The 23,880-nt window shown below is 36.7% G+C and overlaps 1 protein-coding gene across 4 annotated transcripts; it reads right to left on the minus strand.

The window, feature by feature from the left end:
* Positions 1 to 877: 877 nt before the first annotated feature.
* Positions 878 to 23,650, minus strand: CASP3 (caspase 3). Of its 4 annotated transcripts, none has more exons than XM_079141950.1 (7): positions 23,647 to 23,650; positions 11,302 to 11,369; positions 8,248 to 8,372; positions 5,252 to 5,380; positions 4,637 to 4,812; positions 4,232 to 4,352; positions 878 to 1,740 (listed from the first exon to the last, which is right to left on the minus strand). In XM_079141950.1, the coding sequence occupies exons 2-7, from the start codon at positions 11,352 to 11,354 to the stop codon at positions 1,511 to 1,513; spliced, it is 834 nt and encodes a 277-aa protein (XP_078998076.1). In that variant the 5' UTR covers positions 11,355 to 11,369; positions 23,647 to 23,650; the 3' UTR covers positions 878 to 1,510. The 4 variants fall into 4 exon arrangements, with proteins under 4 accessions (XP_078998076.1, XP_078998075.1, XP_078998074.1 ...); XM_079141949.1 differs by lacking the exon at positions 23,647 to 23,650 and adding an exon at positions 19,804 to 20,608; XM_079141948.1 differs by lacking the exon at positions 23,647 to 23,650 and adding an exon at positions 19,796 to 20,608.
* Positions 23,651 to 23,880: the final 230 nt, after the last annotated feature.

The raw sequence follows: 23,880 nt of genomic DNA on the forward strand, positions 1-23,880 counted from the left end.
CCATTACATGCTACATTTTCTTAGAAAAAGTCAATAGATTCAGTCAATTAGCTAATTAAAATGTTAGTTCCTTTCTTTGAGCAAAAAGAAAGCTCATGTGAAATGCTGGACTGAAAGCCAGTGAGACCCGCCAGAGCAGTCAGTAATGGCTCAACATCTCAAGGAGTGAGGAAGCCAGAATTCTAGCCTCTCTGGCTGAGGCTAAGCTCTGGCTTCCAGTTTCCCTCTGTGCATAGGAAGGGCTCCAACTGGATGCTTCTGAAGTCCTGTGTACATGGTCCTTTTACTGTAGGGAACTACATAAAATGTTGCTACTATTTTACTTTGATTGTAAACTTCAGAAAATAACATTTACAAATTTTACCACAAGGAGTACCATGATTTTTATTATGACTCTCACCACCTTTGGAAAACTCTCCATTTCATAAATTTCTGATTTGGTTCATCTTCTTACATCACTATTCATGCCTAAGGAGCATCTGCCACATGCACACCCATACATGTAAAAATTCAGCTGGTGGTCTTCTTCTGAAGCTAAGTCTATGGCTCTGCCTACACTGAACAGGCAGGCTGTGCCACATCTCAGGTTCAAACCATCTTCTCTCAAATTACAGAGTGCCCAGCTGATCATTTATTGTTCTTTCCTTATATTTTCACTATTTACTATGCAAATCATATTTTAGTATGTTTCTATAGCATTTCTTCATATAGCCTAACAATCAAAAATTGAATTTTTTCCATATTGTTCTTTACACATTTTGTTGGTCTGTACATCTCAGCTGATTTGCATAAAAACAAATGAGAAGAAACATTTGCTGGTAGATCTTAGCACCTTATAGTTATGATTCGGTCCCTCAATTAATGTTGTAAGTTAGGCTTAAAAAAAATCAACTCAGCTTGCTCATACTTTCTCTAAAATATTCAGTTCCCATCTCCATTGTAAACTTTTTTTTTTTTGTTTGTTTGTTTTTTAACAACAGACATGCTCAGAACAAATAGCACAAAACCATGAGCTATGACAGGTGATAAAAATACACTTGGCTGACTTCCATTTATCAATTCTAAAATAAGAGACTTTGAACATGCCCATATCCCCAAGTTCTAAGATCCATGATTCCACATCATCATTTCTGTAGTTTGACAAAAACTAGAATGCAGTCTTCAGTGTGTGGGGAGAATATTAAAATTCATCATTACCAAAATGTTTCACTTCTTCATAAATTAAAAACTCAAAGCATGGCATCACTAAATCTTGATAATTATGAAAGATGTAAATTTATAATTTCCTCTCATAATGATTGCACTGTTATCCATATTTATTTATTCCTAATTAAATTCAAGTCCAACTACCTGATTTTGAGTTTGAGGTAGCTTCATTGTGGTTCTAATGCAGAAGTGGTATGTTTCAAAGTACCATCTTTAGACAAAATTTAAGTGAGAGAGGAAATAAAAGTATTACTCATTTTGTTTTCTCACTTGGCATACAAATGAAAAAAATTCAACTATTTCTTTAGTGATAAAAATACAGTTCTTTTGTGAGCATGGACACAATACATGGAATCTGTTTCTTTGCATGAAAAGTGGAGTCAAGGGAAAAGGACTCAAATTCTGTTGCTACCTTCCGGTTTACCCGAGTAAGGATATGCATAAATTCAAGCTTATGAGCATATAGTTTCAGCATTGCACAGAGTGACTGGATGAACCAGGATCCATCCTTGGAATTTCGCCAGGAATAGTAACCTACAAGGCAAAATATAACCAAAATACCATGGATACCTGACTTTAGTTGATTCTATACATTATCATATAACCACAACGATAAAAATAAGCATAAACTTCCACAGGTCTTTTTAGCCATTAAAAATAAAAATGGCCTCTCTGGTTTTAGGAGTAATGATTTTGAAGGGGGAAATATTCAAAAAATCTGAAAAGGGAAAACAGTGTTTTTATTGTACTTTTTCAGATTAGCTATCGCATTTAACTTAAAAGTATTTCTCCTGGAGAGATAACTATAAGATAAAGGAAACCATATTGGACATATTTAAAAATGTAACACTGTTTAATAATAGATTTAGTTTCCAAACTCTTTGACACCTATAGTTATATAATAGTTGTATAAAATAAAATATTTATGTATATGATGACATGTTTAATACGACAAAAAATGTGGATGATAACAGTGTGTATATATATATATATATATATATATTTTTTTTTTTTTTTTTTTGCAGTGCTGGGGATTGAACCCAGGGCCTTATGCTTGTGAGGCAAGCACTCTACCAACTGAGCTCTATCCCCAGCCCAACAGTATATTTTTATATTATTTTTACCTTCTTTATTTTTTCCCACTCGCTTCTATACTGTTCTATACTAGTCATGTTCTAGGAATTCCAAAGAATTCCTAGAAAACAGATGATTCCCTATCCACAGGGAATATGCTCCAACATCCCCAATGGATTCGTGAACTCTATATATGCTGTGTTTCTCCCTATGTGTGGATTATCTGAAGGATTATTTTTTCCCAAGACTATAGAACTATTGTAACATTTTTATTCAATCATCTTAGAAAATATGGATGTAAACAGTTCTGAGTCTTAGAAAAAATAAATAAATCCTTTGGATAATACACACACATGTTCATGTCTTCTATCCACAACTTAATGCCTTTTTCATCTTAAGCACTCATCAGGTACTGTGGCCACAACTTCTGCAGTTTGCTTTATAACAGCAAAATTAGCATGAATTTCTTTTTCTTCTTCACAGCTTCATGAGAGGAGATTCATTCTTACTGTGTATCTTAGAAACCTCAGCATGAATTTTTTTCTATAAAGTAAAAAACTTTCATTTAAAAAAAATTTTTTTTTCACGTTAAGGAACCACATTATGGCTTCTCTTTGGCATATCTGAATTTCCAACATTACTACTTTTGCACTTTGGGGCCATTATTAAAACAAGGGTAACTTGAAGAATGAAGCATTGATAACTAACATTCAATGTGACAACTGAGATGGCTACAATGTGACTAATGAGTGGATAGCAGATACAGCCTGGGTATGGTAGACAAAGGGGACAATTCATTTCTCAGGAGGAATGGAAGGAGATTTCATCATGCTACTTAGAATATTGTGTGATTTAAAATCTAATGAATTGTTTACTTCTGGAACTTTCCATTTAATATATTTTCAGGCTCAGTTCGACCATGGGTAACTAAAAATACAAAAAAGTGAAACTATGGACAAGGGGGGACAAACTGTACCACTCTTCTATTTTAAGAAGTGGGTGAAGCTCTGACTTAGCCTCTGTTGCCATATAGTATATTCTCTTTAAGTTTGTGAATGGCACTAAGTCTAAAATTTTTTGAGATTTCTGTCATAAAGGTATCCTAAAATATAGGAAAGTTAGTTGTTTTTTAGGGGTATCAAAATCTGGACAAGTTTCTGGAACACACTCTTCATTGCTTAAGTCTCCAAATGATCAAAGGGTAATTCATTTAAAATCTATACCCAAGCAACAATAGGTGTTGGTGAGGATGTGGGGAAAAAGGTACACTCATACATTGCTGGTGGGGCTGCAAATTAGTGCAGCCACTCTGGAAAGCAGTGTGGAGATTCCTTAGAAAACTTGGAATGGAACCACCATTTGACCCGGCTATCCCACTCCTTGGCCTATATCCAAAGGACTTAAAATCAGCATACTACAGTGATGCAGCCACATCAATGTTCATAGCTGCTCAATTCACAACAGCCAGATTGTGGAACCAACCTAGATGCCCTTCGATAGATGAATGAAAAAGAAACTGTGGTATATATACACACAATGGAATATTACTCAGCCATAAATAAGAATAAAATTATGGCATTTGCAGGCAAATGGATGAAGTTGGAGAATATCATGCTAAGTGAGATAAGCCAATCCCCAAACACCAAAGGACAAATGATCTCTCTGATAAGCGGATGATGATACATAATGGGGGGTGGGAGGGAGGCAAGAATGGAGGAAGGATGGATTGTATAGAAGAAAAAGAGGGGTGGCAGGGGTGGGGGTGAAGGAAATATAACAGAATGAGACAAACATCATTACTCTATGTACATGTATAATTACAAAAATGGTATGACTCTACCTCATGTACAACCAGAGAAAAAAGTGGTACCCCATTTGTTTACAATGAATCAAAATAAATAAATTATAAAAAAAATCTATACCTACCATTCACTATATATAACTTTCTTACCTGGTGCTGTGGAATATGCATATAAGAAGTCAGCCTCAACTGGTATTTTTTGGCATGCCATGTCATCATCGATACCACTGTCTGTCTCAATGCCACAGTCTAGTTCTGTACCCCGGCAGGCCTACGTGTTAGAAAATAAACATTTATTTTAAAACTGTGTGTATATACGTAACTCATATCTAAGAAATAGAAAGGTTGTATAAAAACCAGTGCAAATTTTACTGAGTCTATCAAAAGTCTAAAATTGAAATGTACTTCATATTTTCTAAGTAAGGTTCAAATGAATAAAAATATAACAGTAGTTCTGTAGTTTTAGAAAAAAACTGAATCCTTTGGGTAATCTACGGTGAAGTAAATTAATCTCTGATAAATTCTCAAAAACCAATGTGCTCAACTATATACTACCTGAATAATGAAAAGTTTGGGTTTTCCAGTTAGACTTCTACAATAATCTCCTCTGAAGAAACTTGTTATTTTTTTCAGGTCAACAGGTCCATTTGTTCCAAAAATTATTCCTTCATCACCATGGCTTAGAATTACACAAATAAAGCTGCTCCTTTTGCTATGATCTTCTTTAGAAACTGGAAAGACATTCATGAGGAAAAACAACTCTTGCAACTTTATTCAACAATCTCAGACATACTATAGGAGATGGAAAAAAATGAGAAGAGCAATGTACAACCACAAGAATGGGAAGATCCTAATTAGAATAAGTTATGCTCCATGTATGTGTGATATGTCAAAATACACTCTACTGTCATGTGTATATAAAAAGAAAAAAAAAAGAAAGAAAACTGAGAATAGAACTATGAGATCTTCTAAACCTATCTTGGGGCAGAGCCACAAACCTGAAACCATTTAGGGGCCTGGCATGAATAAAATTTTTTCTTCTTATTAAAATATATAAGATCAGAATTATGTGCAGTATAATTTCACAATTTTTATACTTTATTATTTGTAAAATCTTAGGTCACAGTATAAAATTGGTCAATGAAGATCATTCTTCTAATTATTTCTTACCATTGTGCATTAACTCCACAATTTCTTCACGTGTAAGGTCATTTTTATGCCTGACTTCATATTTCAAGTTCAGGAATGTTTCTCTGAGGTTTGCTGCATCTACATCTGTACCAGACCGAGAGGCCATTCCTTGCAACAGAAAGAATTACTTTTAATTGCATTTTAAAAGAATATCTGCTTTGAAATAATGAACTATGCAGCAATTCACAAACTCAATGAATTCTTCCTTTTAAATGTTAAGAAAATTCAAATTATTTTAAATATGAAACAAAAAACCTCTTTAATTTCTTAGCATATAAGATTTTATAATACAAGTTGTCTCAGTGTTATAAATACAAGGATATCTTTCACAGATGTTTAGACAGTGAAAAATAGAAATGACTTCAAATGCTTAACAATAAGGGTTTGGTCAAATAAATTATGATTCATTTATATAAATGAGTACTTTTTAAATATATGTATCCATTTATATAATGGAGTGCCTTTTTTAATATAAAATTTTGCCATGGGAAAATGATCATTTAAAAAAAAAAAAACCCTAAAATCCAGTATGATCCTATTTTTGTTTAAGAAAAAATTATATATATTCACAGGGACCAAATTTCTTTAATTCTAAGTTTATAACAATTTTAAGATACATTACTGCCTTCATATCTCATTAATACTGTTCATCAGGTATTCTGCTATGGCTAATTTCCTTTAATCTTTCCAACCACTGTGGGAGTTATTACTAGCTTCATTTGTATAGATGTGGGACGTGTGGCACAGATGAGTTAAGAAACTTGTCCAGGACTGGGGGTATAGCTCAGTGGTAGAACCTGTGCTTAGCCTGGGGGAAACCCTGGGTTTAATACCCAGTACAACAAACAACAACAATAACAACAAAAAACAAAGATAAAAAAGAAAAGAAACATGTCTAAAGTTTGTGGGTCACTTTACAGGATGGAAAACACTGCTAGTTATTCAAATTTCAAACCATGAAAAGCCAGACTCCTTGTCTAAATACTTTTTTGGGGAAATGGAATGACATGCTTTTCAAAAGAAAGAAAAGGAAGGATGGAAAGAAACAAAGGAAGGAAAAAAGAGTAAGGCCAACAGTGTAAAATTCCACATGCCAATGAGACAGAATACTGTTATGGTTTAGGTATGTGGTGTCCCCCAAAAGTTCGTGTATGAGACAGTGCAAGAAGGTTCAGAGGTGAACTGAGTGGTAACTGAAGGCAGGTGGGGTGTGGCTGGAGGAGGTGGGTCACTGGAGGAATGCCTTTGGGGTATATTTGGTTTGTCCTAGAGCTCCCTCTCTGCTTCCTGGTGTGATGTCTTGAGGTGGTTCCCTCCACCACACCATTCCCCACCATACCATTCTACCATGATGTTCTGTCTTGCCTCTGCCCTGAGGTAGTGGAGTTGGCCATCTATGGACTGAGACCTCTGAAACTGTGAGCCTTGAAATAAACTTTTCCTCCTTAAAATTGTTTTTGTCAGGTCTTTTGGTTACAGCAATGAAAAAGCTGACTAAAACGAGTAACCACAAGTAAAATTTTAAAAATGCGTAAAAAAGGAACAAAGTGTTTTGTCTTTCATGTAACAGTTGAAGTTGGTCTCTAAACTTAGAGCCAAAAGCGATAAAAATTGTACCACTCAGATTTAGAGACCAATTTTTCAACTATACTGTCCTCAATCCTTTTAATATATCTAACACTAATTCCTGCTTATCTTTCTAATATATTATCTGACTTCCTTCCATTCTCACTACCATTATGGTTGGGAGTCTCCTAAATTAGATCTATATATCTGGTTTCTCTAATTAAAAATTAATTCCAATGTGATTAACATGCTGATTGAAAATATTATTACAGCATTATCTTAAAGATGAAAAACAGGGAAACAGACAAAATGCTCATTCATATGGTAAGATATGCAAATTAAACGATGGTATATTTATGTGATGCAGTAATATATAACCATTAAAATAACAGATAGGAACATTATGCAGCAACATGAAAAAAATGCTTATAGTGCACTGAGTGGGACAAGTAGGATACAATGAGTTTGCATGAGTTTTCAAAAACCACTGTCAAAAAAAAAGACCAAGGAATGTACCAAAACGTTAATTAAGTTTTTGGGATTATGAAGTATTTTGTTTTCTATATTGTCTAAAAAGATATTCTAAAATGTGCTATGAGGTTGAAATCATATGTAATGCACTGAGAATGAGACTTGGTGCTTAGTCCACGGTGAATTTAAACAAGCAGTTTCAGTGATCGAGGTAGAAACTGGAAAAATAGGTTCAAGAAAAAATGGCAAGAAGTGAAAATGGCAAGCTCAAACTACATGTCTTCAAAATTTAGGGAAGAAGGGAAGGAGACAAGTAATGGATCAAAGCTTACGAGGAAGCAGAATAAAACATAGGTGTCCTTAATATGTAGTCTCCATCCTCTTTGTAGGGTATAGGAAAAGGCCAATAGAGTAAAACAGAACAGATGAAGGGGGGACTAAGAGCGGGGACCCTGGAGTCAGACGCACCAGGGCCCAGACTATAGTTCTGCTACTATATCCCTACATGACTGTGCAAGGTTTTTAACTTTCTATGATCTAATAGTAGCTACTTCTCTGGATTGTTGTAAAAATAAAAGACATAATATCTGTGATGTGCCTTGCAGGTTCTGAAAAGAAAAAATACTACACTTGGTAATTGTTGAGAACCTTTCATTAGTATAAAAGAGTGAATAGAAGAATAAAGAAGCAAGGGCTACAGGTTAGTAGGGGAGAAGTCAAGCACACAAACAGGAGGCTAGCTGGGGGAAGAGGAGGAGCTTCTGAACACTGGCAGAAAAGTTCAGATTGTCTTATAGGACCTGTAGGTCCTATACTCTTTCTCTACTTTATGGCTATTCTGTATCACAGTTTACTGTTTGTTTTTTTTTTTTAATATCACATCAAATACAAATGGCACGAATGCTTGAAAAATTTAAAATATTAGGTAAGAGACATACCAGTGCTTTTATGAAAGTTCTTATTATTAATTATTAAACATAAACCCATTTCAGGATAATCCATTTTGTAACTATTGTCCAAGGATATTCCAGAGTCCATTGATTTGCTTCCATGTATGATCTTTCTGTTTGGAGATCAAACAATAGTTTAAAAAGGTAGAAATGACTGGATTGATTCATTAATATAACTTTTATGACTCCTAAGAACAGTTAACATTTATTTGTTTAAGACTAGGCACCAAACTTTCTGCTAATGGTTTTTCCTCTTTTAAATTTTACAACCCATTTTACAGATGAGGAAATGATTGGCCTGAGGCTAAGCAATGTGCTGAAGAGACAGTATGCAGATACTGTGTCAGAGTCTAAGCTGGAAAAAAATTTTGCTGGATTTTGGAGTTTAGGCTTTTAACTTCTGTTTCATGTTTTCCCCTATATTTTAATAAAATTTCATCAAATGCATTTTATAATTTAAAAAAATTTTTTGCAACTCTGTGAAATAGTTTATCTTTTAGGGAAAGACAGACATCTTAAAAATCACCCTGAAATGATAGCGAACCACTAAATTGTTCCTTAAACTCTATGAGCAAATTAATAATTTATTAATACACAGAAGTACTATTATAAATAATGGAAAATACTTATCTGGAAATCACGTATCTAAAAACCTTGGCTATCTAAGCTGGGCATGGTGGCACATGCCTATAATCCCATGAATCAAGAGGCTGAGGCAGGAGGACTCCAAGTTTGAGGCTAGCCTCAGCAACTTAGCAAGACCCCAACTAAAAATAAAATAAAGAAGACTGGGGATGTGGTTCAGTGTTATGTGCCCCTGTTTTAATCCCTAGTATCAAATAAATAAATAAATAAACATAAAAAATATAAACCCTGGCTATCCAGATCAGGGATCAGTAAACTGATTTTTAACAGGACAAATAAGAAGTATTTTGGGCTCTCAGGCTATCTAGTTTCTGTTGCAGCTACTCAGTTTTGCTGGTGAAATTAGCCCAGAACATTATGTGAATGAACAGGTATGGATATGTTCAAATAAAAATTAAAAAAAAAAAAAAAAAAAAAAAAAAAAGACCATAATTCTGATCATTGATCTACTAAGAATCTGGAAATAACAAGTCCAGGAATAGCCAAACACCAAAACCTTAAGTCCATGTACTCAAGTACTTAACCTTAGAGTATTTTAGATTTTATACAATTTCAAAAATGTTGTTGGAACAAAAATTAAAAGCAGTCAATTAAAGGAGTCAAGGTAAGAAAACAACTTTTACATTTAGCTAGATGTTAAGAGCCCATATTTTAGAGGAAAAATGAAAACCATAAATTCTAAGTGACTTGACCTTCAGGTTGTACAGTATAGGTGAGCCTCACTAATCCAAAAGTCCAGAATGAAGTACTCAAAAATATGAAACTTTTTGAATAGCAAATGGAAGATTCCACACCTGACCTCATATGACAGGTTTCAATCAAAATGCAGGTGCACTAAAAATGTAATAAAAATTTACCTTCAGGTTTCTGTGTAAGATTTTTATAAAACATAATTTAGTATCTAGACTTGAGTCCTATCCCCAAGACATCTCATTATGTACACGAAAATGTAGCCAAATTTGAAAGAACATGAAATCCAAAACACTTTGGTTCTCATCATTTCAGATAAGGGATACCACCCTGTAAGACCACAGAACTTTAACTCCTCTCTGCTGATGCCCATTCCCCAATACCTCCTGCTGCCTCCTTAGGAGGTAGGTCCTCTACCAGCAATATGATCACTAGACCAGGAGGAGTCAGGCCTTAAAAAGATTAGAGACTCAAAATATGGGAATATGAGGATACCTTATAATATCAAAACAACCCTAAACCTGTTTGGGGCCTATATACAATTTCCTATTTACATGATATTCTGTATGACAAGACAATAGGGAAATGTGTAAATCACTTTAAAAGTATTTAAACACAACAAAAAACAACAACAATTTCTGGAAAATGGGATTGCATTTCAAAAGTTTAATTTCGGGGAAAATTCCTTTGTTAAACATGCTAAATCTTTACTACTACTAACTTGTCGGTAGCATTGCTACAATATAATTGTTTCATAGCAAGATTAGTTTGTAACTCCTACAGTGGTCTACAATAATACTGGGTCTCAGAAATAAACTTAATAGAATTAAAAACTTTTTTTTTTTTTTATTGGCAGATAACAATTATACATCTTTGTGGGGAACACTGTGATATTTTGGCACATCTAAATGTACCAATGTCTAAACATTGGGCCGATCAACTCAGAATACTTAAAAAGTATCACAAAAGATTTCACATGGAAAATAAGAGAAATGAATTAAATGAAAAGTTTTACCTTTTTCATTTCTTCATCTACTAGTTATTGAAAGTATTAATGAGCAAATTGGAAGGAACACAAAAGAAACAAAGTTGCAATAAAAGATAATCTAGAACTAGGCAATTCTTCCTCAGACTAAAAATTGACATTACAATTTAAAATCTAGAAACAAGAGGTCAAAAGACCCCCAAACAAGGGAGTTAGGGGAGGGGTGGGACAGTGGGTATGGAAAAGACGAAAGAATGAGACAGACATTATTACCCTACATACATGTATGATTACACTACTGGTGTGACTCAGCACCATGGACAGCCAGAGGAATGAGAAATTAGACTCCATTTGTGTACAATGTGTCGAAATGCATTCTAGTGTCATGTATAACCAATTAGAACAAATTAAAAAAAAAAGAAATATTTGATAAAAATAAAATAAAAACAAAAAACAAACTCTAATCCTGTACAATGATTTGAGAAGGGCCAGCGCACTCTGAGGGGTGAGTCCTCAGTCTGCTGTCCGGTACTTCTAGTCATGGGACTAGGTTTCTGGTCATGAATCAGATACTGTACAGGTCTTTCCCTTCATCCTCCCCAAGGTTCTTTGAATTTTATTACCTCCATTTAGCTCAAATTCTGCTTCCCCATTTCTCAAAATCTGCTGTACTCCACATAGCCTTTTTCTCTGATTGTGCAGAATTCTATTTAAATACTCACGTTTCAAAATTTTTAATGGATTTTGAATCCACTGAGTTTTCACTGTTCTCCATGGTTACTTTTCTTAACTAGAATATAAGAAAAATAGAATAAGTCAGTCGCTATAAAATCAATGCATTATATTAGTCTTTCCACTGATTATTTCTCCAGATACCTTGTTTTTCCTCTGCTGTTGAAAGTCTCTGAGTCAGACCTGTAGAGAATGATCTTTGCAATAGTATGTACAATGCAAGCTCTCTCTCTCTCTTTCGTTCTTAACTGAGCTATGAATTACATATAATGAATCATATCAGTACACAGAGAAATGTGCAGCTGGATAAAATTTTTCCATTTGTGTAACTCTGCCAGATCAAGATAGGGAATGCAAGTTGTTTCCTTTGTCACACAACAAATCAGATCATCTATAGGAACTTGGCTTCCAACTAAACACAATTAAAATAAAAACCAAAAACTTACCATAATGGTATGAGCCAGAAAATACTACTCCACAATCTCTTAGATTCCCAAGAGACACAGTACCAAGTAATTCTTTTTTTTTTTTTTTTTTTTTCTGGTACAGGGGATTGACCTCAGGGGCACTTGACCACTGAGCCACATCCCCAGCCCTATTTTGTATTTTATTTAGAGAAAGGGTCATACTGAGTTGCTTAGTGCCTCACCATTGCTGAGGCTGGCTTTGAACTCGTGACCTTCCTGCCTCAGCCTCCTGAGCCACTGGGATTGCAGGTGTGTGTGCGCTACCGCACCCAGTGTAGTACGAATCTTTATTCTTAAACTGAGTTTTAAGATCCCAACTTCTCATTTAGGGTGTGGAAGAGACTAGGAAATCTAGAAGTTAAGTTTCTGCTTTGACTCTTCCATCAAATGCATCTCACACAGTGAACAGGTCCTTACAGTTGAAGCAACCACCACTTAGTGAGTACGTACTACACATCAGGTACTTTGTGAAGCATCTCACCTTTATTCTTCCCAGAAATTCTACAAAGTCAGGAAACCAACTTTTAGTGATGAAGTGAGTTTGTCCACAGATGCCCACTAAGTGACAGGTGCCCTTTTTCCACTCTACTGTGCTGCCTGAGGAAGTTCCTTATTACTTGACTTCTGTGGTTCTATTATTAGTAGTCTCTAGCTTTCCAGGAACAAAGGGACTTGCCCTTGGACTTCCCAAATAAGAAGAAAACAGGACAGAAATAAAACAAAAAACAAGAACAAAAATGCTCAAATGAATTTCTCAACTCTCAAAGTTCTGGAATGTCAAAAATTGTAAGCAAAATACAACTTTAACCTCAGTTCTATGCTAAGATAAAAAATACTGGAAGAATACACATTAGGACTCATCACCCACAAAAGGCTTTCTAGAAAGTTCCCTGCTTCTTAAGTTTTAAAAATCATAGTGCAACATACATTGAACTTATCATTTTAACCATTTTGAAGTGCATGGGTGAGTGGCATTAAGTACAGTCACACCGTTTGCACAACCATCACCAACAACCTCTCTGGAACTTTATGTTCCTAAACTGAGACTGTACAAAGGCCCCCCCATTCAAGATCTTCTGGAAAACAATCCCTTCCCTTCTCCAAAGCCACATTCCTCCCTCTCCTCTCTCTAGTTTTGTGTGTACTTCAGGTGAGAAAAGTAGAAAAAGGACACAGAAAAAACAAAGTCCATTTCTTTTTTTTTCTGATTTAACACATTTTAAAAATTTCACTTTTTCCCATTTCTTTATAAAAGTCATCTCCTCACTAGCAGCTCTCCCCCCTAGAGTGGGGGAGGTAGATGGAGGAGGTTGGGCACTTCCAAAGTAAAAGGGAAGGGGGCTAGAGCCCAGGGTTACCTCTGGAGGTTCTCCTGGACCTGTTTCAACAATGTGTCAAAGTCAAGAGAGTCAAATTTACTCTTTACAGGCGCAGGGTCAAAGTCTTCCTGGCTAGAATCAGGATCAGAATAGCTTCTCTTGCAGAACTGTCCCCAAAACAAAGATCAAAGGGCTGCTCCTCTGCTTGCCCCAGGCCACTCTCAATGGCTGCAAATGTCTCCTCTGCATATCAATAGCTGTAGTTACCACCTTTTCACCCTTGGACTCAGAAGTGGATGGTGCACTCCTCAATCTCTCTAAAAACAGAAAACCTGCCAGAGAGGTGACAGGAGGCAGCGGTACAGCTCTTACTGCTCACATGACCATTATCAAAGGCAGAGTGCGGCAGAAGGAAGTCCATTTCAATGTAAGGACAGAAAGGGAATGTTTCATCTTCTCTCAAAGCCAGTCTACGTTTGCATTTCTATAAAGGCTCTTCACTTTTCTACCCTTTTACTTCCTGTAGGCTTTCTAGAAAATCAATGGAGGATATAAGCACAATTGGGTGGAATCATCTTTTAGTTAGTTAGCAAATATTCGGTGAGCACATACTTTGTGCCAGGTACTAGCCTAGGCACTTCAACAGAGTGGAAGACAAAACAAAGTTCCTCCCTTCAAAAAGCTTTCATTCTTGGCAGAAGTAATTATGAATTAATAAGAAGATTTTGGACACTGGCAGGAGCTACGAAGAATATAAGGTAAACTAATAAACTGGGAGTGTGAGCTATTTTAGCTAAGGTGGTCAGAGGAAAGTCATCTTTGAGGTGACATTTACAGAGATCTAAATGATATAGGCATTACTATTAGAAGCTGTCACTGCTGGGAGAAGGACCAGCAGTACAAAGGCCTTGGAAAAGTTTGTTGCTTGCATGTGCAGAAGGACCAGTTTGACTAGTGCATGATAAAGGAAGAACAGTGAAGGGAGGTGAGAAGGGAAAGGCAAATTACCTAAGGTCATAGGAATAGAAAGAACTTTGATTCGGTCCTAGTTATAAGGAGAAACCCCTGGAGCATCTTAGAAGTGCAGCTCGCTGATAAAGGAAGAATCAGTTGCTGGTGGTCAGAATGGAAGCACATGGTCCAGTGAGCAGACTTTTTGAATGGTCCTAGCAGGAGGTGACATAGCCTGTTCTGGAGTTGAACAGTGGATGGACAGTTAAGAGTCTAGAAGTAGGGGAGAGATCAGGGCAACAGATATACTGGGGCACCCTGCTATTTAGAGGTTTAGTAGAGAAATTGGATGAGTGTGGTGTACAAAGTATGCAAAAGTCTTTCAAAGAAAGCGTGTTCAACCACTCCAATCTTGCTAAGAGGTCAATTTATATGAGACCACTGGCTTTGTCAAGAATGTCATGGATATAGTGGGATAATACTATCCAAGACCTGAAAATGGGCAAAAGAGATTTCTAGGTATCATTTCAATGGGGTGCTGGGCATTCTCTAGAACTCTCTGGGATATTGGATTCTGTAGGTTATACTCTTTAACTAATCTCTTGACAGCTACTTCTAGGAAGTTTACCCACAGAAAAGACCTAGGCAAATGATTCTTGTCTATAGCAGTGAAAATGAATTTTGTCTTGTAATGATGTAATTAATTTCCACCTGATAAAAAATACCCCTTCCAATTTACATTACACCCCACAGGACAGTAACCAGTTTTGTATATTAACAAATTCCTTTCATCATGCTCAACTGTCTACATCTATTCTTCAAATTCTCCTTTCAATTATTCTTAACATCTTATTCGTTCCATTATTAATTAATTTAATGAAATATTTAACATGTTAATTTTATATCTGCCCAATAGCCAAGTTTTTAACTTTTTAAAACTTCTATTTTAAAAGGGCTAATTGTTGTGGAGAACAAAAGTGAGTAAAGACAACTCCAGTTTTGATTGTTTGCAGTGTGGGGGTCTGAAACCTGGGCCTCATGCATGCCAGGCAAGCATGCCACCAATGTGCTACACCTCCAGCCTAAGTTCTTTCCAATTGTACTGTGAAAAGAGAAATGGGACAGTAGCTTGAGGGGGACAAGGAGTGGGCGATGTTCCTCGTTTCACTTTATTTTAAAGATGAGCCATGTTGAGGACTTAGACTGATGAAAAAAACCAAGTAGAAGGTAGAAGTACAAGGTGAGGGCTGGGATATAGCTCAGTTGGTAGAGTGCTTGCCTTGCAAGCACAAGGCAAGCACACTACCAGCTGAGCTATCTCCCCAGTCCTAAAGTTCTTAAGGGATGAAAGGAGGTATCAAGTTTATACCTGGAGAAGTATTAACCTCAGGCAAGGGCAGGGAGAGTTCATTCACTGTAATGAGAAGGAAGACAAAGTATTCTGATGAAACATGGGAAGGCTGGTGAATGTGATGTTAGGAGGATGAGGTACTTCCCATAAGATTGCATCTATTTTCCCCCACATTTTAGAAAATACATTACGAGACAAGAGTCTCCAAATGCCCTATATCTATATAACAGAGGACATTGTTCTCATGTGGTCTTAACCATATTTTACCAAGTAACAAAAACTGCTCATGCACAATGCTAGCAAAGGTGTAGGAGACAGACAGTCTCATATTTTACTGGAAGATGCATATATTGGTAAGATCTCTCAACAGTATTTGGCAATATGTTTTCCCCTACTTCCTAAACTGTAAAGTTTGATGTGGTAAGTTTCCTTATTAAGAATGTTTTATAAGCAAATAACCCCAACGGGTGGTAAGAGCAAGGAAAGGGAAAAACCTGTATGAGTCATTACAAAAATTGGAGACTCTGAGAACAGAGAAATGCTTAAGTTACAGCATATCCATATAATAGCTAATGCAGCTAATCAATTTTAATTTTTTGCACTTTTTCCTAAAGAACTTATCAGGGACATAGGGAATGCTCACAATATAAGGCTAAGTGAAATTAAAACACACACAAGAAAAAGAACAAAAATAGTTATGCAAACCTTCACATATTTTATTAACAGTGGATGCCTCTGGGTGATGGGAATAGACAACTTATTTACTCCTTAATAGCTTCTAAATTTTTCTATAGCATGTGGATTGTTTTTAAGGCTAGAAAACACTAACAATCATTTTATAAAATAATATTGACGGTGGCAGACTACATCAACCAGCATTCTGCTAAAAAATTTCAACACTTGACCCTGATTCAAGAGTGACAAAAATGAGGCAACTCTCTAAGTTGCCACCCTTCTTTGCCTGTGTCAACCTCAGCACTGTGTTCCAGTCTATCTGACTTTCTCTTTTTCTTTTAATATGGACAATAAAAATGTATTAGGTATAAGGAAAATCTCAAACTTCCATGAACCATAAGCATCACAGAGACCCAGTTTTCTCTATGCATGTCAATTCAAAGCTGGCAGACCACAAGCCAAAGTAATCGTCTATCTGAGCTTGACAAATGAGGTGTGGTTAATTTGTTTAACTGAGGGTACAGGGTGGCTAACAAGTCCGGAAACTGGTGAATACATTATAAATGGCTTATTAATATTACATTATAATTCATGAGAAAATATTATCTTTGTTTTAAGACTTTGTGAGCAATCAATAGAAAACACAGTGGGTCTCATCAGAGACATAAAGATGTCAAGAAAGCGTATGAAAAGACATTCTTTGACACATGTCATCAGATAAAAGCAAATTTAAATTAAGACTTAGTCTGAAGCTAAATCTAGTGCTCTTAACAGGATCCTTTCTGGCCCTATGATTTGTCTCAAATTGGCCCTTTGAATGAGTGTCAAATACAGAAATCATAGGATGTGCTCCGGAACCCCTAAGAGCTGATTAGTTCCCACCAACAAACAAGTTCCTAAAGATCTCTTTCCAAACACTTCTATAGTACACTAACTCTTATACTGGAATACTGATTTTAATAAACTTTTGTTTTGTCTACAATAAGCTGTGGGATAAAACTATTCTCTCTTTATGACTGGTAATAGAAGATTTAAATAGTGACCAGCTTTCTAGAATTTAATAATATTTGCTTTTTGGCTCAGACCAATGTAAGATTTTATCTAATAGTAGGTGACCTTATGCCAAACTCAGAAAGTCAAAAGTCATATGTTTTTTTCTCATATGTGGAAGATAGAAAAAAAGGGACAAAAAAGGCGTGTGTGTGGGAATCTAATGAAAATTGAAGGGAGACTAACAGAGTAGAAGAGAGGGACCAGGGAGGAAGAGGGAAATACTGGGGAATGATATTGACTATGATATTGTTATATTGTATGTATGTACAAATATGTAACAATGAATCCCATTATTACATCTAATTATATCCTATCAGTAAATATGGGAAGAAGTCATTTTCTTTTCATACATTAAGCCAGCTTTCTTTAACCAACTATTGAAAGTTTAAAAAGAAAGTTCAGATAGATCAATCTTACTGCAAATAATTATAATTATTTCCAATATTAGAAATGAGACAGATGAATTTGAAAAAAAAAAACCATGAATTCTTTCAGAACTGGAGCTAAAATAGTATCTTATATTTGATAAGGATTTCTCAGGGACAAATACTATAATGGACTTAGTTTACCTCATTATTGTGCTGTATTATCTCAGTTATCAGTTGATCTTGATAGATAACTAATTTTTATATGATGGCAAATAAAATCTTTCTATCATCAGACATGTGCACATTTGCTCTCTACTTGTTGTCATCTGCTTTTTCCACATAAAGTACTAAAACCATCTCTTGGGAGTGGAGCTGTCTCCTGCAGAATTGCTAATGTTACAGTCAGCATTACCTCACCTCCATTAGCTAGTGACTGGCTGAACACAAATTATTCTGGGGATGGTGATCTCATCTTAGAAGGATAAAAAAATCATCTCCTAAGGGAAATGTTTACCGCCCTAAATGATAACAGGCAGGAGTTTAGGTTCTTACATTTTCAATTGACAAAATATACCTAAGAGAAGATAAATAAGAGGTTTTAAAATATATATCCTGGCACAACACCTGAATTAACACCTGTGGTTCCTTACTGTTATGAAAGTGTTATTTTTTGCATCAATTTAGGATGCTGATGATAAGAAATCAAAGTTTCAAACATATACTGGGTCACATATACTGGGTCATGGGAAAGTTGTTAAGTGGAGCAGCTAACATCAGATAGCAACCTGGAACTTAGGTCTTAAAATCACTTCTTTTATTCCTGAATTCCTTTAACACTTACCAAAGTTACAGCAGTCAGATGTTCAAAAGTTAAAAAGTGTTGTCAGTATAATTTACTGTCACTCTGAATAGACATTTAAACATTTCAAGCTGTGTTTTCCTAAAGAAGTGAAAAGTTGGAATGCTTTTCCTATTTACATGCTGGTTAGCCAGTTATTCATTACAATACTGGCATAAACAGAATAAATTATCTACAGAACTAAAGCAGAGGAATAGAAATTAATTTCTAAAATTGAAATTTCTATATTAAGTTGTAACAGATTAACTATTTGAAATTAAAAAAACAAAACAAAACAAAACAAAACAAAAAAACCAAAAACCAGCACCCTGTTACCAAAGAATAAATAGTGTGAAAGTTGGCCTGAGGTAGGGATTTCAAAATAAGATGTTAAGTTAGTATAAGCAGTTTTAGAGATTCTTAATCAGGAAATCTGTCCCCCATCATTAGGCTGTTCTTGATGACTGTCCTATAGGGACACTCTGAAAAGAGATAAAAACCTGGTCTCTGCCCTAAGGGTTTTCTAAATCTCACGGGACCTAAGAATCAACATTGTTCTTTTTGAATTGTTTCCATGAATATACTTTGAAAAAACACTTTGAAGTAAAAATTTACCTAAGCAACAATAACAATGCCTTTTACTACTGATTAATATAGACCACCCTCAATTAAAAGGTTGCCTTTTACTTCTGGTTAATATAGACTACCCTCAGTTGAAAGGTCCACATATATTTGTAAGTCCTTCCAATAACCTGAGGCAAAATGGTTCCATTTTATGCTTCCATTAACTGCAACTTAAGTTTAATAACTTGAAAGTGTCAGAGTCAGAATTCATACAAGGATATGAACCAAGAGAGCCAACTCCCACAACATATTCTATAAGCTACTTAAAATCATATGGGAGTGATAATATCATAGTTAATTTCAAAAAAGGCAATACAAATCCATAATCTGAGAGCTCTAAATTGAGACAAAGAACTTTAGTAACATGTTAAAAACCCACCACAGAGAACTGGAATAGCATATACAGTTGTCCCTCAGCATCTGTGGGTGATCTATTTCAGGAGCTCCCTCGTATACTAAAATCCAAGGATGCTCAAGTCCCTTATATAAAATGGTATTATAGTATTTGCATATAATCTATCATACCTCCTGTGTATTTTAGCTCACCTCTAGATTATTTATGATAATTAATAGAATGAAAATGCTATGATGTTCAGAGAATAATGAAAAGGAAAAAAATCTCTACATGTTCAGTACAGATGCAATTTTTTTCCTAATATTTCTGATTTGTGGTTGAATCCACAGATATTAAGGAGCAACTACAGTGCACTAACTATAAGTAATGAAGAAAATAGGAAGGAAGATTGTGACATTTCTGATGCCATGAGGTATTTACTTCTAAAAACAAAATAACTGGTTTCATGGAAGGCATTCATTATGTCTTTAAGAGATTTCCTACATCATCACCTGCCTCCAAAGGAAAGGTGAGTCCACTTCAATGTGACTTCTGGGAAGACGTTATCTCTATCAAACAACCTGAAAAATACCAGGGTTATATTTATTACTTATCAGTGATAACAATGTCTCAAAAGCAGTCACATTTCCAGATTAAGTAAGTGAAAGAGAAAGAACATCTGTGTCACAATAATTTGGGTAAGAAAAGATTTCAGTTGTAACGTACCAGAGGTTTCAATGAAATCTTTCCCATCTGGTCTCTGAAGTTCTTCAGGGACATATAAGAATTACTAAACTGGTACTATCACTGAGCTTGGTAAATTCAATCTCTTAATATTAAAATGTAATTAAGATGAAAACATGATAAATGGAAAGTAAAATTAAATACAGAATAAACTGAATTCAGTTGTAGTACATGCACAAATGAAGTCATCCTTTCCTTTTCTTTGGTGTGGGTCACACAACCAGAAGAAGACTAGTATGTTCCCCACTATGCAGAGATTCCAACTTTTTGCCACAAGTCAGAAAGAACATCGTACAGCATGTGCAAGGGGATCTGCTTTCCTCCTCTCCCAAGTTAAGTCCTGATATATGTTTGGAGGTACAAAAGGAGAAATAGAAAATCCCCCACAGACCTAAATATTTTATATGTAATAATTATAGAATAGAGGATCCTAAGTATCAATTATAAAAATTATAGATAACCATAGTAATTGACTGGACATCAACTGGGTACAGATGTGTAGGAACTCCTACTTAGGTTTCTGTTTTTATTCAACAGTTGAAGATCAAGTCTTCCTATTACGTGTTCCTTTTGCACCAGGCGTTTCTTAAGAAGCATCTGTCATATCTTTTACAGTTATTTGTATTCTTCTCTACAGTCTAGTAGAGAAGAATACATGAGGGACTGACTTTATTTAGCATGGTGTTCCACATTTTCTTTTCCCATAACAGGGTCTGCCAAAAGTGAATGCCTATTGATTTGTGTATTTTTTTAAATTACAGTCTTATGCTTTTTAATGATTATGCCCTATCTTTTTAGGATTCCTTAGAAAATTATAACTAAAAGGTGGATTCGAAAAGAATGATAGAGATGAAATATGGAGTCATTGTACCCATATGAATATGCAAGACAACAGAAGGAGGTGCTAAGTAAAGTGGTGAGACTGACTTCATCAAGATGTGATCAGCCACTTGAATGTGCTGTGGTCACATGAGCTCTAAAAATGAAATGTAAAACTTAAATTAACCCTGTTACAATCTGAATGTTTGAGCTTTGGCGTTTCTTTTCTGCAAAAAGATTTTAAAATATATTTTAGTGAGTGAATGAACAATTTAGTGGAGTCTGGCAGTAAAACCTGTTTAGAGTAAAAGAAATGAAATGTTGCACTTGGTTAAAACAGATTTGCTTTTGTTATCCTGAGAAAAGGGCTTGCCCCCTGCCATTTTAAGAAACTGGCATATTATATATGAAATTAAAATACTGTTTATAGTTTTCTTTTCAAACCTAATTTAAGACAATCTCCTATTGCTTCAACCTCCTTCTAGATGTTACAAAGCTATTTTTATTTTCATTCTGGTCCTAGTATTAGATAATTCTTTTAAATCCTTCCCCAAAGATAGGAAGTATGAGTGGTATGTAGAACTTAAGAAAAAAAAAGGTGAGGGGGGGCTGGGGAGATAGCTCAGTCGGTAGAGTGCTTGCCTTGTAAGCACTAAGGCCCTGGGTTTGATCCCCAGCACCCAAAAAAAAAAAAAGGTGAGGGAATGGGAATAGGAAAGACAGTAGAATGAATGAGACATAACTTTTCTATGTTCTTATATGAATACACAACCAGTGTAAACTCCACATCATGTTCTACCAGAAGAGGGATCCTAATTAGAATAAGTTATACTCCATGTATGTATAATATGTCAAAATACACTCTACTGTCATGTATACTTAAAAAGAAGAAATAAAAAAATCACAGAAAAAAATAAAAAAGGCAGAAATTTTTAGATTTTTAATTATTGTTTATATCTTAAATACCTATTTAACAAACACAAATGTATTAGAGGGAAATGAGCATTCTGTTGTCAGATGACCTAAGCCTAAGTCCCAAAGTTGACATTTGCTAGCTCATCTATAAATCAGTCATAATATATATCTCATAGGGTTGTTGTGAGGATCAGACAAACAAATGTCTGTGACAATACTTTGCAAACATGAAGTTGGATAGAGTGTTAGTTATTTTTCTGCATGTTTGTTCTTGACTTCAGATACTGCCTGAAGAGCTTCTGTATTATGATAGAGTATAATAAAGTTATCTGATAGGGAATGAACATACCCCTGCATCTGCCTTGTTGAGCCACTTTACATGTAAATAGCTGTATAAGATCTGCATATGGGTAGGATCTTAGTCCTTTCTACTACTTCAGTTTGGTCTAAATAAAGTCAATCTCATGGAGTTTATTTACAATCTAGTAGAGAAGAATACAAATAACTGTAAAGGATATGACAGATGCTTCTTAGGAAACGCATGGTGCAAAAGGAACACAATAGGAAGACTTGATCTTCAACTGTTGAATGAAAACAGAAACCTAAGTAGGAGTTCCTACTTGCAAGCAAATGTGATGAGGAAAGGGAATGCAAATGTGTTCCAGGCAGAGAACAGGGATGAAGGTGAACACAGGATTATATAGAAAGTGAAAGGATACCTGGTAAAAGATAAGGCAGTGGAGGGTTTTCAAGGCCCTCAGTATTTGGCTTTGTTAAGCACATTAGGGTACCCGGTTTACCCTGAGGACATTCCAGATTGTATGTTGTAAGGAATGAACTGGAGAGAGGATGGAGACATTGGGGAGACCAGAGAGGAGGCTGGGACAGTTAGGTGAGAACTTAAGGGTGGCTGAAATCAGAGATGGAGGGATATGCACAGATCTGGCAGACATTTAGGAGGTTGACAAGTCTTGGTGACTAACTGCGGAAGGAGTGGGGTAGGTGAGAGGTATGAGGTTTCTGGGTCCCCAGGCAGCAGTTCAGGTCAGGCTTAAGATCAGACCCACTGAGAATAAGAGTGACAAGTGTGAGAAAGGCACTCTCTATTTCAGCACAAATTGAGAGGATCAAGGAGTTTATACAGTAACTTTGACTATGGATATAGAAACACAGGAAGGAACTGGAGGATTCACGAAAAGCTGCAGGTATGAAAAGGAACTGGGGTTAAAGCTTAAAAATTAAAAACTAAAACTACATAGTTATCCTGAGGGGGGGGGGGAGGGGATTCAGGCCGCAGGCCTAGAAAGCAGCAAACATCAAACACTCATGCAATAATGGCAGGATCAACTCCCAGAACCAGCGCCTCACAGTCAGCGTCTGGCCAGCTTTCAGCCCCCAGGGCAGGGTTTCCCCGGAGCCGCTCCTCCCTTCTTGATCCCTGCCTGGGCCTACGGATCCCCTGTCTCCCGCTTCTCCTCCACCTGCCTCCACCTGCCGGGCCTCCGCGCCCACGGCCTACCCACCCGGCCGCAGACCCCTCCCCGCCCGGCCTCCACCGCCATAGCTCGGCGCCCCGGAGCTTGGCGTTTAGGGTCCAGCCTCTGCTCTCAGGCCTCCCATCTCCTGGGTCTCCACCCCCAGCCCGGGGTCCAGCTCCCCGGCAGGGTCTCTCTCTCCGCCGCCTTCACTGCTTGCCCCCGCAGTCCCAGTCGTAACAAAACAAAGGATCCGCTGCCCGGACCGCCCATTTCCTCCGTCCCCTTGCCGCAGTTGCAGACACCAGCGAGTCCTCGGGGTGGGAGCCGGGCTGGAGAGGATGGAGGGAGTGAGCCGATGGCTAACCGCTCAGGGCGACAAGGGGCGAGCGCGGCACTTACCGCGCAGCTCTAAGGAGCTCCACACCACTCACACCTCCACACTCGGCGCCTGCCGGGCCTAGGCAGCCGGCTGCCTGGAGAGGCGAGTGAAGAGATAGGCCGGCGCCGCGGCAGGCCCCGCCCCCCGAAAGCCCCGCCCCGCCCCGCCCCCTGCCTGCCCCAGCCGGGCGGCTAGTGCGCCCCCGTCGGCAGAAAAGCCTATCCTGTGCTCCGTTCGGCCCCGGCCCGCCCCCA

This window comes from Sciurus vulgaris, assembly GCF_902686455.1.
Source record: "Sciurus vulgaris genome assembly, chromosome: 5".
Classification (NCBI taxonomy): domain Eukaryota; kingdom Metazoa; phylum Chordata; class Mammalia; order Rodentia; family Sciuridae; genus Sciurus; species Sciurus vulgaris.